The sequence below is a fragment of the Lagopus leucura genome, unplaced genomic scaffold (genome assembly GCF_019238085.1).
Source record: "Lagopus leucura isolate 7727_CA_CO unplaced genomic scaffold, USGS_WTPT01 Super-Scaffold_100002, whole genome shotgun sequence".
NCBI lineage: Eukaryota > Metazoa > Chordata > Aves > Galliformes > Phasianidae > Lagopus > Lagopus leucura.
This window is the reverse complement of record NW_024962263.1, coordinates 12493265-12519292: the sequence shown is the minus strand read 5'-3', so window position 1 is coordinate 12519292 and position 26028 is coordinate 12493265. Positions and strand designations below refer to the sequence as shown.

The 26028-nt window shown below is 40.6% G+C and overlaps 1 protein-coding gene and 1 long non-coding RNA gene across 3 annotated transcripts in view; one reads left to right on the top strand and one right to left on the bottom strand.

The window, feature by feature from the left end:
• The first annotated feature begins 1288 nt into the window (after window positions 1–1288).
• Window positions 1289–12515, top strand: LOC122179399 (serpin B12-like). Of its 2 annotated transcripts, XM_042870239.1 has the most exons (8): window positions 1290–1461; window positions 5743–5928; window positions 7324–7437; window positions 7782–7913; window positions 8383–8500; window positions 9615–9757; window positions 11431–11601; window positions 11698–12515. In XM_042870239.1, the coding sequence occupies exons 2-8, from the start codon at window positions 5761–5763 to the stop codon at window positions 12100–12102; spliced, it is 1251 nt and encodes a 416-aa protein (XP_042726173.1). In that variant the 5' UTR covers window positions 1290–1461; window positions 5743–5760; the 3' UTR covers window positions 12103–12515. The 2 variants fall into 2 exon arrangements, with proteins under 2 accessions (XP_042726174.1, XP_042726173.1); XM_042870240.1 differs by lacking the exon at window positions 11431–11601 and having other exon boundaries at window positions 1289–1461.
• Window positions 12516–15361: 2846 nt separating this feature from the next.
• LOC122179409 overlaps window positions 15362–26028 on the bottom strand; it is a 67555-nt gene continuing 56888 nt past the window's right edge. The window contains exons 2-3 of the long non-coding RNA XR_006178681.1: window positions 18218–18411; window positions 15362–17743 (exon numbers count right to left, since the gene is read on the bottom strand). This is a non-coding gene — a long non-coding RNA (uncharacterized LOC122179409). The remainder of the gene's footprint in view (window positions 17744–18217; window positions 18412–26028) is intronic.

Genomic DNA, 26028 nt, shown 5'->3' with positions numbered 1-26028 from the left:
CAAGACTGAGAAACCTTGGACTGTTCAGTCTGGAGAAGAGAAGCTGAAAGGAGATCATATCAGTGATTACAAATACTTAAAGGGCAGAAGTCAAGTGAATGGGGCCATGAGCAAAAGTCCTATACCAACAAGAGGAAGTACTTCTCTACCTTGAGTGTGACAGAGCACTTGAACAGGCTGCCTGAAGAGGTTGTGGAGTCTCCTTCTCTGGAAATACTCAAAACTCGCCTGGATGCTTTCCTGTGCAACCTGCTCAAGGGAGCTTCTGTAGCAGTGAGTTGGACTCAATGATCTCCAGAGGTCTCTTCCAACCTTTACTATTCCTAATGGCCTAGAAAGGTCAGAATTTGCACATATGGTACAATGTTTTGAGGCAAAGTAGTGAAGCAGATTGCAAACAAGTTCTAAGGGGATATACAGAGCAAATCAGAGAAATGAGTGGAGGAATTATGTCAGTATAAGAGGCAGGGAGAAAGCACAGTTTGGAAGAAGTAAAGTAGTGAAAGGTATTAAAAAAAGGCATTGAAAAATGGCTAGGACTCATAAAAGCAGCAGAAGAAAAGATGGAGAATGAAATGGGAAAGGCAATATACAGAAAGAAAGAAAAAGATAGAGGCATAAACAAATGACTAAAAGACTTTAGAAATACATGGAAAGGAAAAGCAAACAACAAAGTGAATGCAAAGGGAACAGAAAAGAAGTGAAAAGGAGGAATATATTACTGAGGAGATCTGATACTGTGTGCAGATTTGTGCTTCCCATCTCTTTCTTTGCATCTCACTGCATGCTGGGGACATAACACCACGTGATAAGCCTCTCTTGGACTCTTATTCTTAGCTCCAGTGATTTAAAGGAATACCCCCTGGGTGGGGATTCCTGTTACAGATCAAGGAAATCTTCTTACTCTAATTAAAACTCTTCCTCACGCAGAAAGCTGGCTCTGTACCTGAACAAATACTTACTACCTGTAGGCAACATAAAACTCACACATTTCTTATTCATTTGCTGTATCTCTGCAAGCTAGCTCAGCTCTGAATAAGGGATCTCTAAATCCTAGCAAGAAGCCTGCACACTCCAGTGTCCAAGTCCTGACACCACCAAATTCAAAAGGAACTACACACAGCACTACAGCCATGGATCTCCAGTGTTAATGCTGTTTTACAGCTAAGGATGACTTGGCTTTGCAGTCAGGAGATGTTTTTAGGAGCCTCCCGCCAAACTAGTTGGGCAGCTTTGAGAGAAGTGCTGTTAGCACATTGCTAGATATAGGTTTCCTGGTCTTCTGCAGGAAACTGCATGATGACATTTGCATGAAATTACAACGTGCTGCCTTTATCAACAATTGGCTAGAGACCGAATTTTCCCACAAGAGAGTGGAAGAAATTTGTAATAGAGTATACACGGGAAGGTGCTCCAGAGCTCAGCTGTTGTGTTCCTCATTTAACCTCTTTGGGCAAGAAGGTAAACATTGTTTTTTTACTCAAAAATAACTTGTCTTTTTTTTTTTGGCAGATCCAAGTCAGTCTAAAAGTTGATAAAGTAAACTTCATGTTTACAGATGGGGCAAAGGGGGAGGTACTTTCACAGGCTGGACAATGCAAAAGACACTGCTAAAATTTGGGTGGTCTTCAGGGAAGTGGTCTTCTCTAGGCTGAAGCTGGGAATTTAGGAACACAGGCCCAAAGCTATGAATCCAAAGATGCCTGCCTAAATTCCTCAGACTTTTGACTGAAATTTCCCTAGGTCCTCTCTGCCTGCTTGGAGAGCTACAACTGCCACAGAGTGAGCAGTTTATATCACATGCAGATGCTTTTCTGCCTACATCTCCAGAAGGGCCAAAGGGCTGTTTTAGAACAGCCCAACTCTAAAAAAATGGGCTTTATGAAAAGCAATGATGCAGATCATCTGGGTAATTAGTACTAACCAAGAATTAATAGAAACAGGTTAATTTTACTTCTTCACTCAGGTTTCCATGGCACAAGGAAAAGCCTTGAAATGTTCACTAGACAAGAGAGGGCATGCACCTCTTTGCTTGCGTGCTTGGGTGTTTCCTCTGCACCCTGGTTTCTGCTGCCAGGATTGTTTATGTTCTTAACAATAGGAAGGGTGGAGTATTCTTCAAATTTTGTTTTGGTAATGAGGATGCTTCACTATCAACATATTTGCTCCTGGCTTCGGCAGTGGTGTTCAAAAATTTGCTGAGAAGTTTATGTAACTACACATTGGCATAACAAATAGCTTGCTACTGTATGGCCAGTATACATCCCTGTCTGTTCAAGTAGGAATAATCAGCCTAGAAAGAAGCAGAAAAGATACATCCTGGAGGTACTGATGCAAAATAATAGAACCAGTCAGGAAAAGCCCTTTCCTGTATAAAAACAGCAGCATGAGGGGCTAAGTTGCTTGGGAGATGGACTTCGCAACATTTCTCTTGTAAAGATATTTTGCACTGAAATGTATTGGGTTTTAACTTAAAGCACATTGCTTTAGAAATGCTTTGTGTTGCATGGGGAAAATTATAATTTCTGTGTTCAAGGAAATTTCATTTTTCTTATGTGTTGTGTCCCTTTAACTCCAAAATGCCACAGAAACACTTTGAGAAGTTTTCGTATGAGTGGTCATGAACAATAAGAAATTAACTTCTACCACCTATAGATTTTTCATGTGAGGACCCTGTATTTTCTGTCGCATCTCCTTTTCAAGGACAGACACATATCATTTCTGCCAATTCTCTCTTTCTTTGCTTACGAGAAATAAATGTGCGTTAAGGCACTTAAATGAGAAGAAGAGTAAGTATGCAATCGGAATTAGCATGCAGTATCAGGGAAAACAGGTTCCTTCTTGCTTTCCCTTTCTACATATAGAATTGCCTTAAAAACCAGGCTACCACTCTTCCAGCACCCACATCTTATTGACTGCCTCCTCCCTCTGACTGCATAATGTAACATACTACATCTATTAATTACGGTACCTTTAAGTGCAGCTTTTCATTCTTTGAGAAATTTTGCCTTGATTTCATCTTTAGCCTAAAACAAGCTCTACAGAGAGAACAAAGCATGAATAGCTATAGAAAAGGAGCATTTTTCACTTCACAGAGCCATGAAAACAATTTGTTATCTTTATAAGGCTTCTGGTATAGAGTGGTTTCTCCAGAAAGAGGCTCTTTTCCTGGGTAGCTCCTTGCTCACATATAACAACACTCCAGATTGTGTTAACAGATACTGAGCCATCATGCAAAACATTCCCTTCATCAGCCATAAAACCACAGCCCTGCTTGCTGCCTCTGCACAATTGCTAATGTTCTGTGCAAACAGTATGTCTGGGGCAGAACAACAGCTGTGATCTTCCTGGAACACTTCTTTTGATCTTATATTTTCTCTCCTTCCCACTCCAAGATCTTTTAAAAGTACCATTTCCATTTGTTGTTCAACATCTAGATGTTCTCCAAGCTACTCCGTCCATGTGGTGGCTCCTAAACTCTCACCAACAAATGATTAGAGATCATAAGCATGGCTTAACGATGTGGAATCATACCTACACATACTCCCTCCCCAAATATCCATTAAGAAAGTTCACTAAATCCTTTGGTTCCCTAGTAAGAAAGTTCCTTCTCCAGCCCACGCCCCTTCTCTCTCCACTGTTGCTTTGCATTTCTGGGGCAGCCCTGTAAATAGCTCACATGAAGCCACTGTACCTGGATATCACTCTGAAGACAGTCTGATGCTTTTTCTAAAGGCATGGACACCTCTGTATGCCAGATGTTTGCATTTAAAACCTGCTTCCAGCTCTTATGCTCTCTCTTTTTTGTGCTTGGTGGTTGGTTCTTTCCCTGTGGGTTGGGGTGGAGGTGCCTCCCTTCTGATGAGGAAGTTCATTAGCTCCTGTTGTCTCCCCGATGCTTTCTGAGGTCTGGACACACCTACAACATGCATACTGACCTACATTCATAGTAAACAACTTCTCAGATCCATTTTAGATCTTTCACCAACTAAAGGTGGAGCAAAACAAACTTTAACACGAAATAAAGTGCTGAGTTTTGTTTTCAGAAGGTTGTGAATAACAGCTAACAAGGGTGGAAGAAAAGAGAAATGATTACTGCAATGTGTCTTTCTTGTGGTAAGATGACTGCCTGCTTATGTCAGCCCTTCATATGAAGTACTACTGGACTTCAAGGTGAAACAAGTGTCTTAGAATGAAACACATGAACTTTTTATTTCAAGCTAGGTGAAAGGAAAGAAATGCCTGCACTCACCACATATCAGCCCCTTCATATATTCAGCAACTTGACTTTCCTGTCAATCTATCTTAGGCTAAGCCTTTTTTCTTGTGGGCTGAGTTAATTCCCATTGTTTGGCACTTGCTGCAAGCTAAGCTGCTTGCACAGACAATTTGCTGCACTTCAGTCATAGCAACTTCTTACATCCTGGTAACTTTTTGTGCCTGAGCCCCTGCTTCTCATGCAAAGTTCCTGCCTGTCTCATACCTGAATGAGATGCAGAGTGTGCTCTGCATCCTTGCAGTCCATGCAGGACACTGAGTAGTTCTTGTCCTAAAATAGGCTGAAAGCTAGAGCCACCGTGATCTGAGCACTTTCTTTCCACACTGTGTTGTGTATTTTCCCCTAAATAAAATATCTTTCTGGAACACAGGCCATAGTTACTTATGCCTGCAAACAGCCAAGAGTATATGCTTTGTTTTTCTTACATTTGTTCTGGTGTGCTGTCCAGAACATCCCTTGTTTGATGCTAAAATTTACATGGTTTTTTTTAATGGTATAATATTTTGAGAAAAGCTTGAGTACTTCACTGCTATCCACACAACAGCTTTACAGTTATTTCCCTAAAGAACTGAAAAGGGGTTCTTAAAAGCCCATTTTTTTTTTCAGATTACATTCTTCATGAAAAGACCAAGCTAAAACTTCATCCCAAATTCTTCTTACTGGAGTGGATTTAATGATCCACAGGAAAGGCATCAGACTGTACAAGAGAAAAGAATGAGACAGATCTTGTCCTACCATTGAACAGGAAGCTTGCAGGCTTTCTGGGGCTGCTGAGCTACTGCTCTGTTGGGAAATTATGATTGTTTATATGTTCTGACTCAGGGGTTCCTATCAAATCAATGAGGAGACATGAAGTACAGTGCAAACTGCTCATGTTTCCACAGGCACCATAGCTGTTTTACATTCCTTCTTCATACATGAAAATAATTACTAGCAATTTTATTTTAATAAACCCCTTGTTTGAATCCTTCACACCACAGCTCAGATTTCCAGATGTAGTTAGATGCCTGTGTAGTTTCTGTCACCCCGGTCTGTCACTAATCACGTTGTTACAAGAGGAAAGGGTTGGTACGATGACATACATTAAACTAGTTTGTAGAAGGAAATCCACAGCTGACTGATTCGAATACCACAACCTTTTGCTTACAGTAAGAACAAGTAAGTTGGACCACGGGAAACTCTCTTTTGGGAGAAATCAGATACATTGTGTGATAAGATGGAAAAACAATTCTTTCTAAGGAATTCCCATATGGTATGAGTATTGGGACCCCTTTCCAGATCCTGCTGTAGCCACGTGAATTAACAGATGTGAGCAAAACTGGCTATTTCAAACTCAGAATTCAGCACATTTCTACTATTTAGCAACCAACTGTGGGATAATTTAGGGCAGAGAGATATTTTGCAGTGTGACACAGCTAAGCAATCAACTGATTCATATTTCTCTTTTCCCTTTTTGCTCCCAGTAAGCTGCAGGCTTCACAATGGGCTCCATTTCTAGAATGATTACTGAGTTTTGCCTTGATCTCTACAATAAAGTCAACAGAACCACAGAATGCCAAAACATTGTCTTCTCTCCAATGAGCATCTCTACCTCTCTGGGCCTAATCCTTTTAGGGGCACGAAACAACACAGCCACTCAGATAGAAAATGTAAGTACTGCTGAAATGTTCTGAGATGCTTCCACACAGCTTGCTGTTTCCCCAGTGGCAACACTGGGCTTTGCAGCACAACATGTGCACTTAGGAAACAAGGATAAACACAAGCTCAGCTGCTGCCTTGAGAACAGTGTTTGGTGTGCTGTGATATCCCTGCTCCTTTATCACTTGTCACATTCAAATGATACAAAATGTCTCACCTACAGAACACACAGGGCCTGGGGGTACAGGGAGGGCATGCAGAAGTCTGTTCCTCTGGTCACTACACCTTTTACTCCCTGCAGCGTAAGCTGCATGTTCTGAGATCTTTATTGCTTTTCTTATTTGTTTCTGAGAGCAATAAGCGACCAATACTCCTAAGGTACATGCAGCATAAGACAGTAGCCAGCTCCAGCTGTATCCTGGTGGATCTTCATCCATCATGTTACAATACTGCCATAGGTCAGCTGCTGCCAAGAGAGATGCATTCTCCTTATGCAGTTCTGAGGGACTCTTGCTTAGTTTAGGAAAGCCATGGAGATCAAGCACTCTCAAAAAAAGAGCTTAAGTGTTTGTATGCTTCAACAATATCACTATGGAGAAGCATTCCAAAATTTTTCAGTGAGATATCTGCACATTGGAAACAAGGTTCAATTTCCATTAAGAGCACTATGACTTTGATACGTTTCCTGAGCTAATACAAATATTAAGAATGATCGCATAAAGCTAGTTTTGATGCTTGCAAGCAAAATATTTTTGCCTCTTTGCCTGAGGCAAATTTTCATTTTGAAATTTAAGGCAACTATATCAATAAAAATACAAATCAAATACAAAAATTATTGAGGTACTGGAAAGTAGCATTATGGGGGACTAGAAGTTTTTCTTCATTCACTAATATAGAAATGTGAATTTGAACATGGATATCGGACAAATTCAATTCTGACCTTCCAGTCTGACTGCAGCTGAGAAAGTATGAAGGGAAAATACACAAAGAGAGCTTATAGGCAGGAGGAGGACCTTTTTTTACCAACTTTTTACAGTCTGATAGTGGTGGAACAAGGGAGAATGGCTTCAAGCTAAAAGAGAGGAAACTTAGGTGAGATGTTAGGCATATATTTTTCACACAGAGGGTGGTGAGGCACTGGCACAGGCTTCCAGAGAAGCTGTGGTGCCCCATCCCTAGATGCTCCAAGCCAGGTTGGATGGGGCCCCGGGCAGCCCGAGCTGGTGGTGGCAGCCTTGCCTACAGCACTAGGTTGGGACTGGGTGGGCTTTGAGGTCCCTTCCAACCCAAACCTTTCTATGACATCTTTAATAAATCTACATCATTTATCCAGTAAATCCAGTAAATCTTTCAAACAAGGAGAACACCTTTATCCCAGTTAAAGAGTTTGACCTCTTCAACTGCAGGTTCTCCACGTCAGCAATGCTACAGGAACTACAAGCCTTGAATCTGAACTTGAAGGTGCAGTCCCAGAAAACAAGTCTGACCTAAGCCAGGAAAGAGAATCTTCCTCCTCTCTGGTATGTCTTCCGTAGTACAAGAGCCCTTCTTTCACTCCACCATAGCCTTCTAGTTGTAAAGCACCACAGTCTGCCACTGGAGGGAGTCAAGATCCCATGCACAACGTCTGCCTGGTCCGCCGTGCCTCATAGAAGGTGTTATCTTGTTATCGGCCAAGTCTCCCATACAGTCAAGTCCGAAGCCCACACCAGAAGGAAGATCAGGCTACAAAGCTTAGATTAACTGAATTTAAATATAATTACAATGGGAGCTAGCCCTACATTGCAATCTAATGAGGATGCAAATTAACAACCAAAGCTGTACTGAGGAATCTTTGTAACTGGTGTATTTGAAATATTCCTAGTGTAACACAGATGGGAATCTTAACCACGAAGCATTCCATGCACTGCTTTTACAACTACAAAACCTTGGTAAAGACTACGTTTTAAGCCTGGCTAACAACCTCTTTATCCAACAAGGATTTGAACCAAATCAGGTAAGAGAACTGTACCTTGTAACCTCTGTGGCACTGACCCCCAGCTTTCCAGTAAGCATATGCACCACTCTTGTCCCTTCACGTGTATTGTTGAGTTTTGGAGGTGCTTCTTGGAGCTGCATCTCTTGCGGTTGCTGGGAAAGAGACACAAGTGTCAGCTTTAATTATTTATGTTTTTTTTTTAAAAAAAAAAAAAAAAAAAAAAAAGACCTTTCACTTTTGACATGTCTACATTCAGCCAGAAGCGTGGTTATAGCAAAAAATGGCCTATTCAAGCTGTCTGCAAGCTGCCTCTGGGATCTCTCTCTATTTACAGCTTTGCATTGCTGGTTTTCTTTCCCTCTTTTGTTTTATTCAGTCAAGACCACCCTCATAATTTCTGAAACGTTTCTGAATTGTTGACTTCACTGTAAAGAGAATAAGCTTTGAACAGGTTTGGCTAATCCACAATCTTTATTCTGCTTTACAGAAGTATCTAACGTGCAGTAAGGAACTATACAGAGCAGCCCTTGAAACACTGGACTTTCAAAGGGCTCTTGAAGCAAGCAGGCTAAAAATTAATGATTGGGTTGAAAGCGAGACACAAGGTAAAACAAAGCAGAACTGTAGCTGTGCTATCTTTTCCCTCTTCCAGTGCTCCTTCAAAAAGAATTCAGCATACGATAAGCCTTGTTCATGTTTCTAGGTTTCTTATGCCTTTCAAAGATTGCTTTTCCCATTCATTCCTTAGAGTCATCTATCAGCTAAACTATTTTGTTGTTGCATACGGCCATACTCCTACACACACATCTAGCAAGATAGCTGCAACAGTACCTTTAAAGGTTAATTAGATTAATTGCTTTTGCAAATAGCCAACGCTGCAGGTACGGGAAAGTGGGGGATGGAAGTTATGAGCTTCACAGTGGGTCTGGGAACAGCACAGCAGAGAGAGCAGACACCTCAGGACCTGGTCACACACAGAGCAATGTTAACGAAGATGAGCGATGTGCCCTCTAGCGAAATTCACTATTACAAGTAACAACCAGCCAGCTCTTGCCCTTTGCAGGCACATAGGGGTCATTGGCTTTTTTCCCTGATTAAACTGAACATGAAATATGCCACTTCAATTTTGTCAGAGCTGCAACATCAGCAGGGTGAAAATCTTATAAATTTTCCATGTGAACTTCAGCCAGAACTTAGTGAGAGATGGATGAATAGATTTGAAGGCTCCTGATTTCTCAGCGGTCATATCCTGACCAAACCTATCCTTGGGCTGACAGAGCAGCTTGTGACTAACATGGGAAAGAGCTGAAACCACCATTGCTGTGTGCCTGTTTAAAGCCTCTGCACTTGGGAAATCCTACCTCAACCTCTGTACAGGAAAAAAACTGTAAAGGGACAGACGTCCTCACGTAAACTGAAACAGAGGATTAATGGTGCTGCCCTTTTCACTGTGGACAGGTGCCACCTGGCACATTCGTTTTGCCACTGTTGGCTAATTTGATGACCCTGTGCCCCTTCCTCTCCCAAACAGGCCAGTACTAGGTAACAGTGCTGAGAAATTTCCCATTTCTTCACTTGTATTGTCCCTGATCTGTGAAGAAACAAAGAGTTGGATTTCTATTGTACTTTAAAGCTAAGTTCACAGACAAGTAATTGAGTCTCAATCCAGAGTCTTAATAACAACTAATAAATACCTCTGTTTTCCAAAATTTCCTCCAGGTAAAATCAAGGAACTTTTTGCTCCAGGAGTGATTGACTCACACGCCATTCTGGTGCTGGTGAATGTGATCTACTTCAAAGCATCCTGGGAACACAAGTTTGAGGAGAAAAATACAGTACAGAGAGATTTTAAATTGAATCAGGTACATATGCATTCTGTAAGTCTTAGCATGATTTACCCTAGAATAAACATAATACAGAAATGCAAAATTGAGGGCTTTCAGCTGTGCTATGAGAAAGGCATGGGTGTGCTGGGAAGTAAACCTTTTCCTCCTGTTGGGTAGAGATAGCAGGAAAGCTTTTCCAAGAAAACCATAATCCTTACTGGAAAGGAAATGTGTAAGTCTCAGAAGCTGCAACAATTCAGCATTTTGTTTCAGTAGCTGGCAAAACCCAAAGCATTAGCCCTGATCAGCACTTTTGAACCTAACAGTCACTAAGGGCAGTTGTCATGGATAGAAGCCAACTGCAAAGATCTAATTTCACATAGGCCCTATGGGGCCATCCTGGATTTTATGCATCCCATACATTTTAGCATGAGCTTTGCAAACGATGGGTTAATCCAAACCAACCAAAAAATGAAGCCAGATATTAACAAGCCACATGCACGAAAATGGAATTTCAAACAGGAAAAATCCTCACAGAGTATTTTGGTTTATTCCTAGTATTTGCAATGCTTAAAATATATATTTTTTAATGTTTTAATTTTGATTCCTTTTTCCTACCATACTTATAAAATTGAAGTTCTCATTGCTTAAGCAAGATACAGTCAACATAGCTGCAAAAAGTTCTTTAACAACCACATTAATCCAAGCTCTGTACAGCTTAAGTCTAACAAATATCCTCAAAAAAGATGATCAAAACCGTTTTATTTCATTTAATACAGTTTTGTCTTCATTCCATATGCTTTGCCTATGTTACATTAAAGAATGAAGCCACCAAATAAAATGAACCCACAAAGAATACAGATTTAGCTCTGATCTGAAGTTGAAGAGCTCTGTATAGGAAAAACTGACTTCTAAGTGTTTCTTATCTATCAAAAGAAAAGGTCAGAAAGACATGTTGCTAGTTACAGTGTTGTATGACAATTATTTAAGACACAGGTAAGAAAGTGTAATTTTGGTCCCTTCAGTTTTTGACTTCAAATATATGTCTTTGAATATGAACACTGAAAATGGACTATAGGTAGGAACACTTGGAGCACTGCTGCAGGCACAGAAACTGAGATAGGAAGAATCTGCATATACTTTTCTCCATGCACTTATTAATGCTGTTCTCTACTAAAATTCTCCTGCTGATTTAGCAAGTAAGAAGTTAGCTAACAGCGAAATGAATCTTGAGCACCTACACAAGATTTGAACAAACTTACCACAAAGCAAAGCAAGGATTAGAAGACCTAGAAGAACATGCCTGAGATAGAGTGGTTATCATTTTGCTCTTACTCTCTCTATTGCTTCCTGCCTGAAACATCTACCTGATAAATGACAACCTGATTACTGCAGTCCTACTACTACTTTATTCCATTCCAAACCAGAGAATGCAAATTTCATCAGCACCAGTTTGTTTGGCTGCAGAGCAATGGCATTAAACCATTTCACTATCTGATTAGTTGCAGGGAAATTTGTTTTATTTTGTCCACCAGAGAATTATCCCCTTTACACATGAATGGCAAAACTTATGCTCTATGTCTCACTGTATGAGCAACAAAATTAAGAAAAACATTTAGCTTTATAACAATTACTGCTGATACCACACCTGAAGTGTAAACATTAAGGACTGTATTGCTTGTGTGATCATACCAATTTCTTTTAAATAGAATGCGAGAAAGCCAGTGCAGATGATGTATCAGAAAGGCATGTTTAAATTAGGCTATATCGAGGAGCTGGGAACTCAGGTGCTTGAACTCCCTTATGCTCAGAAGTCGCTGAGCATGATCATCCTGCTGCCAGGAGACACGGCAGATGGATCTACCAGTGGGCTGGAACAGGTAAGGCTCAGGACTGTGGCTACGACAGACTGAAAGCTGGTTGTCTGAGTTGAAGCCGGGCAAAAATCTAAACTTGTTAATTTCCCCATCTTCTAGACTGAAAGCACAATGACCTATGAGAATTTAATGCTGTGGTTCTCTTCTGAACACATGTTTGAGACAACGGTAGAGGTGTACCTGCCCCGATTCAAGCTTGAAGACACCTTTAACCTCAATGAGGTACTAAAAGCAATGGGAATGACCGACATCTTCACTGAATCCAAAGCTGATCTTTCTGCACTGTCATCTGGGGAATCCCTGGTGTTGTCAAACATTGTCCATAAGGCTTATGTGGAAGTCAATGAGGAGGGCACTACAGCAGCAGCTGCTACAGGAGCTACCATTGTGAGGAGATCCCTCCCCCTCATAGAGGTGTTTATGGCTGACCATCCTTTCTTATTCTTTATTAGGCACAACCCCACTAATGCCATTCTTTTCTTTGGTAAATTCTGCTCACCTTAAAAATCAGGGCCATCTTCTAGCATTGAGATAAAAACCTGGATGAGAAGCAGAAATACTATTTTTCCCCCTACACCTTCTTAATCCTATGAATGATTGTAGACCAAAGTAATCATTGCAACCAATTTAGCTTAGAACCATCAATTGAACACGCTCCTGTTATGAGGCCTCCTTGAAAGGCAAATATTGATCTGAATCCAAAACAGGAGTATGTTTTCCTTTAACCTGACTGGATATCAAGAACATTTTGTTTCCTCAAGGCGTACATACACTCCTGTATAGCCTACAGTTCTCTAGCACAGCCATGTAATGTAGTACACTATTTGCCTGGCAAAGATGGAATTTGTGTGCTGCTACTTGAGGAGAACCGTTTGTAACAATTTTCAGTAAGTGTCAGTAAAACTGGAGTATTTTTACTTTTTCTGGAGTTTTTGACTTCCTGCCAGGTGGGTCTAGCAGAAAGGGGCTTTGGAGATGCTATAATGTGCTTACACATACTCTATTTGTGGCAAATCCTTTGCACAGTGGAGATCTCACTTTAATAACTCTCTTTCCAGTAGCAGCAGTCGCAAGCAAGCAGAAAATATTTATAGCAAATTCATGTATTCACTAATAACTGTACAACTTTCCCCCTCCCCCATGATGTATGCTGGATCTATCCTTGTGCTACATAAAATGTTTATGCTAGAAGCAGCTTTGGTTTCATTTGTTTATTTAGATATAAGCCTGCATCTGCAGTACCATCTCATTCATCAAGTGGAAGATGGATAGAATATGACATGTACCCCCTTCACAAGCTCTTGATTTTTTCCACAAGTTTTGTTCTCAGTACTCAGTTTTGAGCACTGTATTTTTTTTTATGGTAGCAACAGTAAGAACACTCAATATTATGCCTCATGAACACACCTAGTAAGAGAGTTGATTACAACAGCAATGGAGTATGTGGGAAGGCAAGATTTTGACCCTCTTTTTACAGGACTTCTTGGCATTCGTTTTTGAAAAATAAACCCACCCTTAAAGAATCACAGCATGGTTGATGTTGCAAGGGACCTCAGGAGGACATTTTGCCTAACTCACCTGCTCAGGTAGAGTTACCTACAGCACACTGCCCAGGATCACATCCAGAGGACTTTTGAGAATCTCCAAGCACGGAGACTTCACAACCTCTCTGGACAGCCTTTTCTAAGTTCCCACAGTTTTGAACAACACCAAAGAGAATTTTGTATTCATGATGTCTGCAGGAATGGGATGTGAAAGCATTTCTTTCTAAAGATTAATTACTTACATAGTGGAGAAATCAGTTTTCTTCCTTGAGTTCTGCTTTCCAGTGAAGCTTAACAATCTGAGATGTTTTATACAGGTACACATGTCTCTCCAGTCCTGAGGAATGAAAAAAAAGTTTTGAGAAGGGCAATGTAAGCAATAGAAATCAGTCAAACATTATATGGAAAAATGTTTTTGTCTGTGAGACAATCAGAGAAAAACAGAATTAGCAGCTGACTGATAGACATAACTGTTAAGCTGCTGGTTTAACATGAGCAATATCTCCTTCATGGAGTTCTATGTGAGGTTTAACTAACATTTGCAACTTGTGTTTTGTGACCTACAGAAAGACAAGTATACATTAGCCATTAGTCATATAATTGAGTGTAAAGCTCCATAAAGTAATTAGTAATTAGCACAGTTTATGTACCAAAAGTTACCTGGGGCTCTTTGGATAAGAAAGTCTAGGCATGATGTTCAAGCAAGAACAGGCAGGAGTAGGACAACAACATTCAAACAACTTGCTCTTATTGTCTGATCTGAAGGCACCGTACAACATAAGCAGTACTTCACCAAATTGTGACCATGTTTCCATTCTGAAGGCTGACAGCACAGACTGCCTACTAAGCTATGTTTTCATTACCTCCAGGTGTCATTAGTTGGTATTTACATATCCTGGGGAAGTTCTGAGTACCACAACTTCAAACATCAATCCTACTTCTGCAACAACAGGAATAGAGATTTCTGTGATGGAGAGTTGAATAATGCAATGTATTGCTCAAGTTGTTGGAGGAGATGGTTCATGATATATCTAGAGTGAAATTCAGACACAAACGTTGTTCAGCTAGTTTATTACAAATTCTAAGCAGTTAAGGAATGTGGGAAAGATGGCAAAGTTAGCAACAATAAAGGTAGGAATTCTAACAAACTGGCTATAGAGGAGGAATAGTCACCACTATGGATCTAGCAGTGCACCTCATTGGCCTGCAGGCCAGTCAGAGACATCTCACTGATCTGCACAGCAGCAGTTCAATGGAGAACCTTCTGTGTTCTACCACTGAACTCCTCAGGTTTTATCCTCTTCATTCTGCTCTCATGCACCTCCAGTTGCTCAGAACCAATGGCACATTCACCTCCTCTGGGTGAGCAGCTGCTGATTGTGTAGCAATCACACACCTGCCACCTGGAAGGCGGTTGGGCATGTGTACTGACTTAATGGAAGGGAACTTTCAAGGACATCTAGTCCACCTCCCTTCCACTGAACAGGTACCTACAGTTAGATCAAGTTATTCAGAGCCCCATTCAGCCTCCTCAGTGTCTCAGGGGAAAGGGCTTCTACCACATCTCAGAGCAGCATGTTCCAGTGCCTCGCAATCCTGACTGTAAAGGAGTTTTTCTTTATACCCAAGCCAAATATCCATTCTTTTAGTTTGAAGTTATTTCCTCTTGCCCTATTACAACAGACCTTACTAAGGAATCCATCTCCTTCCTTCTGGGAGTTCCCTTTGGATACTGAAAGGCCCTTCTCTGGTCACCAGACTAAGCAGCATCAGCTCTCAGCCCATCCTCATAAAATAAGCATTTGTACAATCAACAAATACACAATTAGCAGAGTGGCATGGCTAGGTTAATATTTTACAGATCATATAACTTGAAGGATCATCACAGTAGAAAGAGATAACTGAAAGTAAATGAAAATGCTTACCTGTCTCCTAGGCTTGCAAAAACACTCCAAAAGGAGGAATTTCCAGAAAGAAGCATTCCTTGCTGGCAGTCAGCCTTAAATGGGCTCTAGGAGAGGTGCAGCCAGGCTCTACCCCTTCTGGTCACACAGCTGAATTGCCTTCACCTGTGCTCCTGCAGCTGACTCAGTGCTTGCTTCAGGTGATCAATCAGTGGTTCAAGCTGTGATTCAACAGTTCCCATACCGCATTCCATCCCTTGAATCATTTTTGTGGCCCTCTGCTGGACTCGCTCCAACAGGTCCACATCTCCTCAGTATTGAGGACTCCACATCTAAATGCAGTACTGCAGGTGAGGCCTCACCAGCATAGAGCAAAGGGCAGGATTACCTGCCTTGCTGTGCTGCTTTTGAGGCAGCCTGGGATATGGATGGCTTTCTGGGCTGCTGGAGCACGCTACTGACTCATGTCTGGATGCCATCTGACAGTACCCCTAAATCCTTTCTCTTGATAAAGTACACTCATTTTCAAATAGCATTATAATCACTTCTAGAGGGCATTACATCACTGTATTCAGAGGGTTTCTGAAAAACAGACTCAGAAATCAGATATTCTAACTGTATTTTTCCACGTATACGTATCGGAGAACTTGTGAAAAACATGTTTAATGTACAGAACTACAGATAAATTCAGAAAGGAGAAGCAACACTCGAAGTAAGGATGTGGCAATCCTAAATAGGATGTAAGCTGGCTTGAAGCATATACCTCCAAAAAGCCATCTGAAAGAAAATTTCTCATTTACCATGCATGTGCAAGTTTCCAAATTCTGCAGGTATTTTATTTTCTCCTTTTCAAATTCCCTTGCAGACGGCATTTTGCTTTGCTTGCTCTGAACTGTGTTGATGTGAGCAGTGAGGTGCTTTTCCCAAGCTAAAATGCAAGAATAAGATTGAAGCACAGGCCTCTGCAGAACATCGAGTGAATGCATTTAAAGCACACCAAGAACAAGCTCTTCAAATACTGCTCCCTGAAAATGCCATCAGAGCAGAATTCATGCTTTCAAGAGGGAGTGGTACATAACTTCTGTAGTGGAGAAATCATGTGGCTCAGGGGGTGAAAGGCCTATCTTCAGTGAATCCCATATTCTTATTGCAACAAGAATATGATGAGCCTGCATCTTCCAGTACTGTCAGACTCTAGGTTTTAGCATAAGATCAGTGGAAAAAAATATATACAAATATAACCCTTGCTTCTGTAGCTCTGCTCTAATTGGGATGATTGCAAATTAATGAAAAAAATGGGAAATTCAAAGACTGATGATAACTCAGCAGTTAAACAACTAGGACACCTAGTAGGTGAGTTCTGGCTTCCAGTCTCTGCTGCTAGGATTATTCTTGTTTTAATGTTTAAGAGAAAACAAGTATTCAGATGTGGGTGAATATCCTGGCAATAATGACAGAGAACTATTCTGCTCTATAGCTTTCTGATAGCATGAATCTTGCCTTAATTCCCTAGTCTTCTCTTAGTACCATGTTCCCCAACTCCTGTTGTCTAAATTAAGCAATCACTGTGTGACATCTACATCAGAACTTAGCTCCGTTACACTCAATGTAATCAGTTGCTGGTCTTCTGTGGAAAATGTACTACTGTGCCCTGAGCAGTGCTGAGCACAGCACCCGTTTGCCTAAAATTAACACAGAACTCAGAACACAACCAGCCTCAAGACACTCAGCAGAAGGAATGTTATAAAAAAAGCAGGTTCTGCTCCTGAAGGAAGCATAATAGCTTCCAGAGCTGGAAGACAAGAAGATGTGCATTGGTAGTGTGTGGTGCTCATTTCCTTGTTCATGAATGATGAGGAATGGGAATGATTCTGGAAGACACACCCAGAGGCCTCTGTTGTATACCCCATGCCTCCAGCCTGGGCAACTCCTCCTTGCTGTCTTTTTGACTTGTTTTATGCAAGCCATCCATCCAGAGGTGCAGAGTGAAAACAACCATGGAGTTCAAGAACAGCCTCATCAGCCCCGTACACATTTCAAACCCAGGGCAAAACATCAGAGCCTCAGGCTCACTGCACAGCTCTTCTGAAAACTGCGATGAAGAGCTAGGGGTTCGAGGAAAAACATGCTGTAATTATCAGTGCAGCTCCATCATCTGTTCTAGGAACATCGAGGCTTCCTGAAGAAAACATTATCAGAACAGACACAAATTATTCAGTGGGAGGCAGAAGTGCCCCTCTGAATGCTCTGAGTCAGATGCTTATTTTGTGAATTTTTCTGTTTCCCTCTTCCTGTTATGCTTCCTGCAGATACTTGGCACATCCTAGACATGATTCAGCAGTGTATGCTCATGAGATGCAGCCACATCTACAGAGTGCCTCCTCCTTGAGAGGAAAAAAATATTTGTTTTAGAGGGTAAAACCAGAATAGCTAGGATAGTACCTCCTCCTCTGTTGTGGGACAAGAGAAGCTAGGCTCCTGGTAACCTATCTGTCAGCCCTTCATTTCTCTATGCATGCCCTCTCCTCAGAAAAACCTGTGAAGGGAACTTGACTCTGCAGCAGTGGTTTCCACTTAAGTCAGAGCAGAACATGATCCTCCATCAGCAAAGAAGCAGTCAGAGCCAGCTCAGCCCAGCAGAAGACAGCTTGTTCAGCCCTCATTCTCCTTGGGGTAGCATCAGGACTAATAGGAGATCTGGAACAGGAGCAGAACACATTGTAGTGATGCACAAAGGCTGTGAGACCTCATGGGAATGGCCTCCACATTTCATGCTTGCAGAAATACCAGGATGGAGGAAGCCAAATTTTCTGCTCCAGTGAATGACCTTACCCAACAGCAGGAAGGGGTTTGGTAATTCCTTTCTCTTAGAAGGCAAAATGAGATAAATGGCCAGGCAGATATCTTAGAACTGCGGACAGGATATGAAATTGCCACCTCCACCTCAGGAGGCAGTGGGAGGCCTTCCCACATTATAGTTTGGCTAAGACTTCAAAATGCAATTTGCTGGTCTCTCTGTTGTTTGTTTTTATACATTGTACTTCATATTTTATGCAATATGCAAAGGGAAAATGTTTTTACACAATCTACTTCAAGTATGTTGGAAAGTCATATTCTTCATAAAGAATGAAACAAAAGAGGCAGGCAGCAGCTACAAGGCTCAAAGTTTACCTTTCCAAACATACTCATGGGACACCTGCAGCATCCATGAAGCTCCTGTGCAACCTTGATGCCTTCTCTATGTGTTCTTTCCTATGATCACATAGATTTACACTGCATTTACATTGCAGGTGCTTCATCTTCATGAGGCACTTGGCACAGGCAGTCCAGGAACCGAGAGCTCCACTGGGAAGATGAGATGATACCTAAAAAATAGAACAGTTGGGAGGGACGTTCAGAGATCACTTCGTCCAACTGCCTCACAGCTTCAAGGCTAACCAAAACTTAAAACATATTAATGGGGGCACTGACAGACACGGGACATCAATCACCTCTGTAGGAAGCCTATTCCAGTGTTTGACCACTCTCACAGTAAAGAATTTTTTTCCAATGTCTAGTCTAAAAGTGTGTGATAACATGGAACTGCAGCATGAAGCAAAGCTAAATGGCAGCCCTTGCCATGGCTCATATGGTCCAATGCCTCTGAAAGGGGCGATCATTCTTCCCTTGTCTCCTTCCCTTTGTGTTGCTCTGTTCTTTTTTTCCCTTACATTGACACTATTACTTGGTAATGAGAAATTAACTGGGACATAAAGAGAAAAAAATCTGGTAAATATACTGATGACCTCGTCCCATAAACTACCTTCCAGATGTGGATAAGTGGTTTAAAGGCACAGCAAAGAGGTTGCAGAAAAGAAAGGACCACATCTAATTTAGTTGCAACCAACATCCAGCATTCAGAGACTCATGAGAAATACCTTTTAATTTATTGATTTATATTTTTTTAAGAAAAAAAATCCTTTGATGACTCACCCTGCTTTTTCTATTACTCTCAGCTGGGAAGAAAGTAACCGCTGGGTACATACATACATACTGCTATTTCAGAACTGCAGACTTGAAGAGCTTTCCCAAGTGCTGAGATATGCAGGAAAAAAATCGTAAATTACAGTGCGAGGCATTTAATTTTGATTGCTAAATAAAGAAAACTCATGACAGTCTATGACTATGACTAGCAGGGCTGCAATTTCAGATGAAATACAGCCTGAATTAGGAGAGTTACTGCCAGAGGCAAAGTTAGCACATCAATTAGGTGGTAGAAGAAGGCAACACCAAACACAGGCTGTGAATCGTTCTGATGAACAGAGTATGTAAAAAACAGCCATGTGTGTTTTTCAGTGAATACCACTGTATATGTCTGGTTTGAGTCAAATATGTATTAGAACAAAACAAACAGTGAAATAAATAGTGCTAGCATATATTAGCTTGTATAATCAGACTTATCCATTTTTCAGATAAATCTTCAGAGAAAGCAACATTTATAGTATGTATGATAAGGACAAGAACTGTAAAATATCATCTTGAAGAATGCCAGTCTGATAACAGGAAAAGGAATTCAACATGTGAATGAAGGAGCAAGTGTGACTGAAACAAATGTCACTCAGCTTACTACAGCAGAAGCAATCATTTATGATCTCAGATTTTTTAAACTTGCTTCAGAGATATCTAGGTAATCTCAAAAACAGGAATAAAATACAAACACAAAGAAAAATTCTATTTTCTCTTCACGTAATCTTTTCTTTTTCTAGCTGCATTCTTAGTTAAAAACAACAACCAAGAGTTTAAACAATATTTAAATGTTTACTGCTGGCTTTATAACATCAAACTGAGTTGTTGCTGGAGATGACCAGCTATCAAGGTGCGTAACGGACTGCTAGATGTGCTTGGCCTCCTCTTACCCCAGGTTGCTGTGCAAACACAATACACATTGCCATACAAGCTACTATGAGCTCTGAAGGGCAGCTTAGACATTAATTCTACTCCGGGCCAGACACACTGACTATCTGAGTGGTTTATAACAAGGTGCTGGTTGACTTCAAAGTGGTTCCAAGTCAACCACTGCCAACTGCCTAAGACTGTATCATCTCCAGCACAACAAATAACATGGGAGCAAAAAGCATCCGAAATTCTGTAAATTAGGCTGTTCTAGCCACACCTTGGTTCATTAAAGGACTTTGAGAGATGCCAGAATAATCTCTGCTCAATGTGATGCAGATGGACAAGCTATGGCAGGAACGGGTCCAAGGCATAAGAAAACATCACCCTCAAGCACTACACAGGAGCTGCTGAGCAACCACAGGAAATGAAAGGTGAAAGTCTGAACAGATAAATGTTGGAAAGAGCTGCATTTCTACTGCTTACTGTGTCCTTGATTTGCCAACAATAAGAAGGAATGGCAAACCCCATGAATTGGTTTAGGAACAGCTTCACAATGGACTTCCTGACAGAGGAAAAGGGCAGCAGAGTCCTTGCTGACCTCTTTCTGGGACAAACACAGATCTGGAACAGAGTTTAACCAATTTGTCTTGCTTGCATTCATGACTCTTGAATTTCAAGAGGTGCCTCTGATTTCCCCTGGCCTAACACCCTATCTAAAATTACAAAACCACATTTTGTGTGCTGAGGACTGTGCAAAATTGTTGTGGTGATTGTGCTATTGCAGAGGTAGAGTACACAAAGAAGGCAAACATACTGAATGAGAGAACATACCAAAAACACCTTCATGTCCTCTTCTAGAGGAGACAGTAAAGCAAAATGTTTATTGAGAAAATCTTGGATGTTAGTCCAAGAGATGAAAACACTATTCATATGTGCAGGGCTGGCTGTGTTTTACAGGTGCATGCTCCATAGACGCCCACAGAGGACAAGGACATTGAAACCAAGCATACAAAGGACTGTGGGTACCCAGGAAAGTTCTTCAAGGAAGCCTTGAAGGCATGTTTGAGTACCCACCAGACTTGTAGCTGAGACCCTGATGTAAACATGTGAAAATGGGAGCGTAAGAGAAGACACTACACACTGTAACAAAACTTAAGCTCTCAGGCAGGAAAAGTTTGACAAGATAAAGTAAAAGCTATTGAAAAAGGAACATTAAACAAGATAGGAGGAAAGCTGCTTACTATCTGTAGATTTTCCTACCCCTCATGTAACTACTGTAACATCGACAGATAAAAAAATACTCATTCTGAGCGTAGAAACACTCCAGTTATCATGGTCTGCACATGCATACATGGCTAAATTTCAGCAACACAAAACACGCTGCTTGGGATAAAGGAGCACCCTTTCACCTTTACCAGTGGGTACCACAACCACTGCATGTTGTCTGCCTTAATGTACAAAAATTTGGGATTTTATTATTCATTCCCTTGGCCTTTACAGAAGCCGGATTTTCTTCTTTAGTGCTCATCAAGGGTATTATTCAATAAAGAGTAATAGCTTTTTAGAATTGTGTTATATTTGATATTGTGCATTATGATTGTCTAACAGACCATGAATGTTCCTTCAGACAGATTTGGTAGTTTATTTACCTGTCATAGTAAAATAGGAGGTACAGAAGATCTATGGGAATAGCTTGTGCATGTACAATGGGCCTTGTTGCCATGACCTATGAAGAATGAAAATCAAAACCTGACCACCAACCATCCCTTGAATTCCACTAGGCTGTTCAGCATTCACTTCTGAATATCTGAATACTCTGGGCTCTGCCTTCACAAGGCAACAAACACTTTCAGACTGTTCCCCAAATCTCTTCCTCTTCCCCATCCACACTGAGTTCTCTAATTCATCCCAACACCTCTGCTCTGAAGTTTCAACAAAATGTGCATTCTCCTCTCACATGTATGCAGCACAGCCTTTGGCTTACATCAGATATAGTCTGACTTTCATTGAAAAGCTTTGATCTTGTCTAGGTGCAGAAACAGATGGAGCTGAGCTTTTAACAAGTACTAACTATAAGCTTCTCCAGTCCTCAAACTCTTTTGGCAGACCAAAACATTTTTCAGTATGATTTTATTCTTTAAAAAAACTCATAAAGCTTTGCTTTTATTACATGGAAAGCAATGTATTACAAAATCCTCTGAATAGAATGACCATCCTGCAGCTGGCTCTGCTTGGAACTGCATTATTTTCTCTACATTCACGAGAAGCATCCTTATGTTTCTCTGCATGCTGTAGTGAGAGATCACATATATATCACACTTTTCCCTTCATCCATCTTGGGAGCAGTGCTACAGTAAATTCTGTAATTACAGTGCCCCAGAGATGAGAAGAAACTAAACAGCTGGAAAGGAGATACAGTCTTAAAAAGAAGAATGGTTTCCAGGGATTGATGGACTTTCTTGCACTCCTTGGTAATATGGGACTACTCTTGACTCAGCTTTAGCAGTGGGTGCTCATTAAATGGTGAATGGTGATGGGTCTTCTTGTTCTCCAATCACGTCTAATTTTCTCGTAATATTTTGGGATCCTTAGATTCATCTGACTGGGAGAATCCCTTGATTTGATATATATATATTTTTTTAAATCTGATTTTAGAGCTAAGTTTATTTGAAGCGTATTATGTTTATTCTTTTTTTTTTAAGAGTATTTTTTTTAATTTTCATGTGTGTGTATTCATTATTCGTTTGGTTCTAACTATCGATTTGGCTCAATCAAATTAAAGTTTAAATTCTGAAGTAGAGCACATGTAGAGACATGTTAGACTTGAACTTTGTACATTGATACAAGAAAAGCCTGAATAATTACATTCTTCTATGAGGTTTTACTTCACAAAATAAATTTGGCTTTCTCCAAAGAGAGTACCAGTCTAATGTTGGCCTACTCAGTGGTTTCAAGCACAATGAATCAAAAGGCAATGACAAGGGTAGTAACTCAAAGGATGACTCTTAGAAGGCTAACAGGGGGAGTGTCCGAAAGGGTACTGTATATATCACCAAGGACTCAGAGAATCTGTTTAGGTTCAACTGGCAAGCTGGATTATTACACGCCTCTTTGATGTTTTTCTGTAAGTACTTCTCCAAATAAAATATAACTTCTAAGTTGTATTCTTGAATAGGGAAAGAAAAAAATCACTACAAAAACCCCACAGAAATATTATGTGAACTTAAAGGAAAAAAAGGGCTGCTTTCTATTTTATGATGTCGGCCCATGACATCAGAGGCAGATGTTGGTGGTATGGCAGTAGAGGCTGAACCTTCCCACCAGCATCCCATTACATGTTGTTGCTGTGTGACAGATGGGAACAGAGGGGCAGGTCTGACAGAATGGTGTCTGACATGGAAGTGCAACTGAAGCAAAGTGTGTCATTGAATTCCTCCTTGTGGAAAAAATGGCATCCATTGACATTCATCGATGCTTGCTGAATGTTTATGGAGACCAAAAAGTGGATTTGAGTACAGTGAGGCAATGGGTGGTGTATTTCAGCAGTGGCAACAGCCACAGTGGTTCCTCTCCACTGGTACAGACTTTTACCAGCAGGAAATGCAGATTCTTGTGCGCTGTTGGCAAAAATGCATAGCTAATTGTGGTGGCTGTATTGAAAAATAATGTTTTGTGGCTGAGAATCTGCTCAAGGAAATTAAGTTATTGTACTTACAATAATAATACTGTATATGCTCTATGTATCTATTGTAGTTTCCATGAAAATAAATAGGAGGCATTACTTTCCATATATAAGACAGATATGAAAAAAATATTTTTGGAAGAAAAAATTTCTGATTTGTCAGTCTCGCTCCCTGGAGAACACAGGTGAGGTACAGTGGGATGATTCACAGAGCCTGTGGTTCTACAGTTGTTAGCACCAGGAACCTCTCAGGTCATGTAGTAAGTCTGCTCCAAACTCTGGATATGCTATTACTCCAACTCAAACTGTTTTAGATAGGGGAGGGCAGTATTCAGCTTTCTTGGTCACAGATTCAAGAAAGAGAAGGACTACAGATTTCAACAAATTCCCCTAAGTCATGACATTAAATTGCATGTACAAGATCTTCACCTGGCTGATCTAATCACAGTGCTTTACAGTGCATCAAGCAATTTAGCCAAACTCTATATTTATGGTATATATATGCTTGTTTTTTGTTTTTGTTTTTGTCAACAAAGAAATGGAATCAGCAGTGATTAAATGTCAAAAAATGAGAATATAGAGAAGAAGCCCACTAAAGCTATACTTTGGCATCTAAGCAACTGGGTAGATTTACAAAGAAATTCACTCCCATTTTTCCTATAAATTACAGAAAAGCAACCTCCCAGTTGTACAAAGGAGCAGTTTGAAACAAACTAAGACTATTGTGAGGTGATTACATTTGATTTAAATATCCAGAGTATGGTCCAGAGTAGACATAAAAGAAATGAAATGTATTTATATTGTCTCAGAAATCACCCACAGTTCTCTGGATGGCTATAGGGAAACTCATCCAGTCCACACTGTATTTGTCATACTGAAGCACAGATGAAACTGTCTATTTCCTAAAGGGCAAATACAACATAGTGTTTTTATAAAGAGCAGTACCTTTCTGAAGGAAAGTAAATACGCATTTGGGAAACAATGGGTCAGTCTTTAGAATATTTCCAATGATCACAGAATTTTTAGGCTTTACATTATTGTTTCAGCATCACAGAAACAGCAATGAACAAGCAGCTTCTGGGCTACAGAAAGTACTTTTCATTACAAGTGCATTACATATCAACATTACACTGTTCTATTTCTGTTTGTTTCAGACAACACTGATTTCAGGATGGGCTCCATCAGTGCAGCAAATGCAGAATTTTGTTTCGATGTATTCAATGAGCTGAAAGTCCAGCACACAAATGAGAACATCTTGTATTCCCCCCTGAGCATCATTGCAGCCTTGGCCATGGTCTATATGGGAGCAAGAGGCAACACTGAGTATCAGATGGAGAAAGTAAGTCATGCAAATGAATACAAGCTCATTTTGATCCTGGTCACTAGTACAAGTTATCCATGAATATCTTTGAGACTTTCTCCACTTGAGTGGTCAGCCACTGTACATTTGCCACTGTATTTGAACTTGGCTAGAAGAAGGATATCGAACCATGAAGTTTAGATCTGGAGCTAACTTTTCAGTTATCACTGCTTTTCACTATGAAGGGTAACAGTGGTTTCTACTAAGGAGATCTCCTGCTTCAGCTTATATTATCTCACAAACCTGTCTCCTTCCAGATAAAATGAACAAACTGTCATGTATAAAAGATGAAACATTCAGAAATCATGTGAACTAATTGGAAGATCCTATCAAAAAATGTTCAGAGTAGCACATGCAGTAAAAAAATGAATTTCAAGCTCACATGAAACTTCTCAGTTCAGCCATTGGTTATTTCAAGCCCAGAATTTGAACACAAAATCTAGTGACTCCCAGTGGACTTCACATACTTCATCTCTTCTTCTGCTACTTCCATTTGCAGGCTCTTCACTTTGACAGCATTGCAGGACTTGGAGGAAGCAGCCAGACAAAGGTACAGAAACCTAAGGTACATTTATTTTTCTCTCACACACATTTTTTTCCCTGAGAACGGAACTTAAAACTCTTCTGACTGTGCTTCAAATGGGTCCAGCTCCTTCCCAAACCCTAGATAATGTTCTCAACCCAGGATATGCAAGTGGAAAACTCAAATTTGTTAAATCAAAAAACAACAACAACAAACAAACACAAAAAGAAGGCAGGTTACACATGTTGCACCAGAAAAATTGATAGGATATTTGAAGGACATTTTGACACCAGGATACCTTCCTAGATTGATAAGAGCTTGCATTCTTGTAGGGCTTGCTGGAGGATCGCACACGAACCATCTGTGTGCTTTTCTCAATGGTCACTTGATACATTTGGAAAGATAACACTATTCTGGGAGCCATGCTCCCAGACCTGTCCTCATCCACTTGGGTTCTCCAAGCACAATGTGGGACTTGTAAAAGACAAGGAGATTTTTCCCTTTCCCTTTCCCTTTCCCTTTCCCTTTCCCTTTCCCTTTCC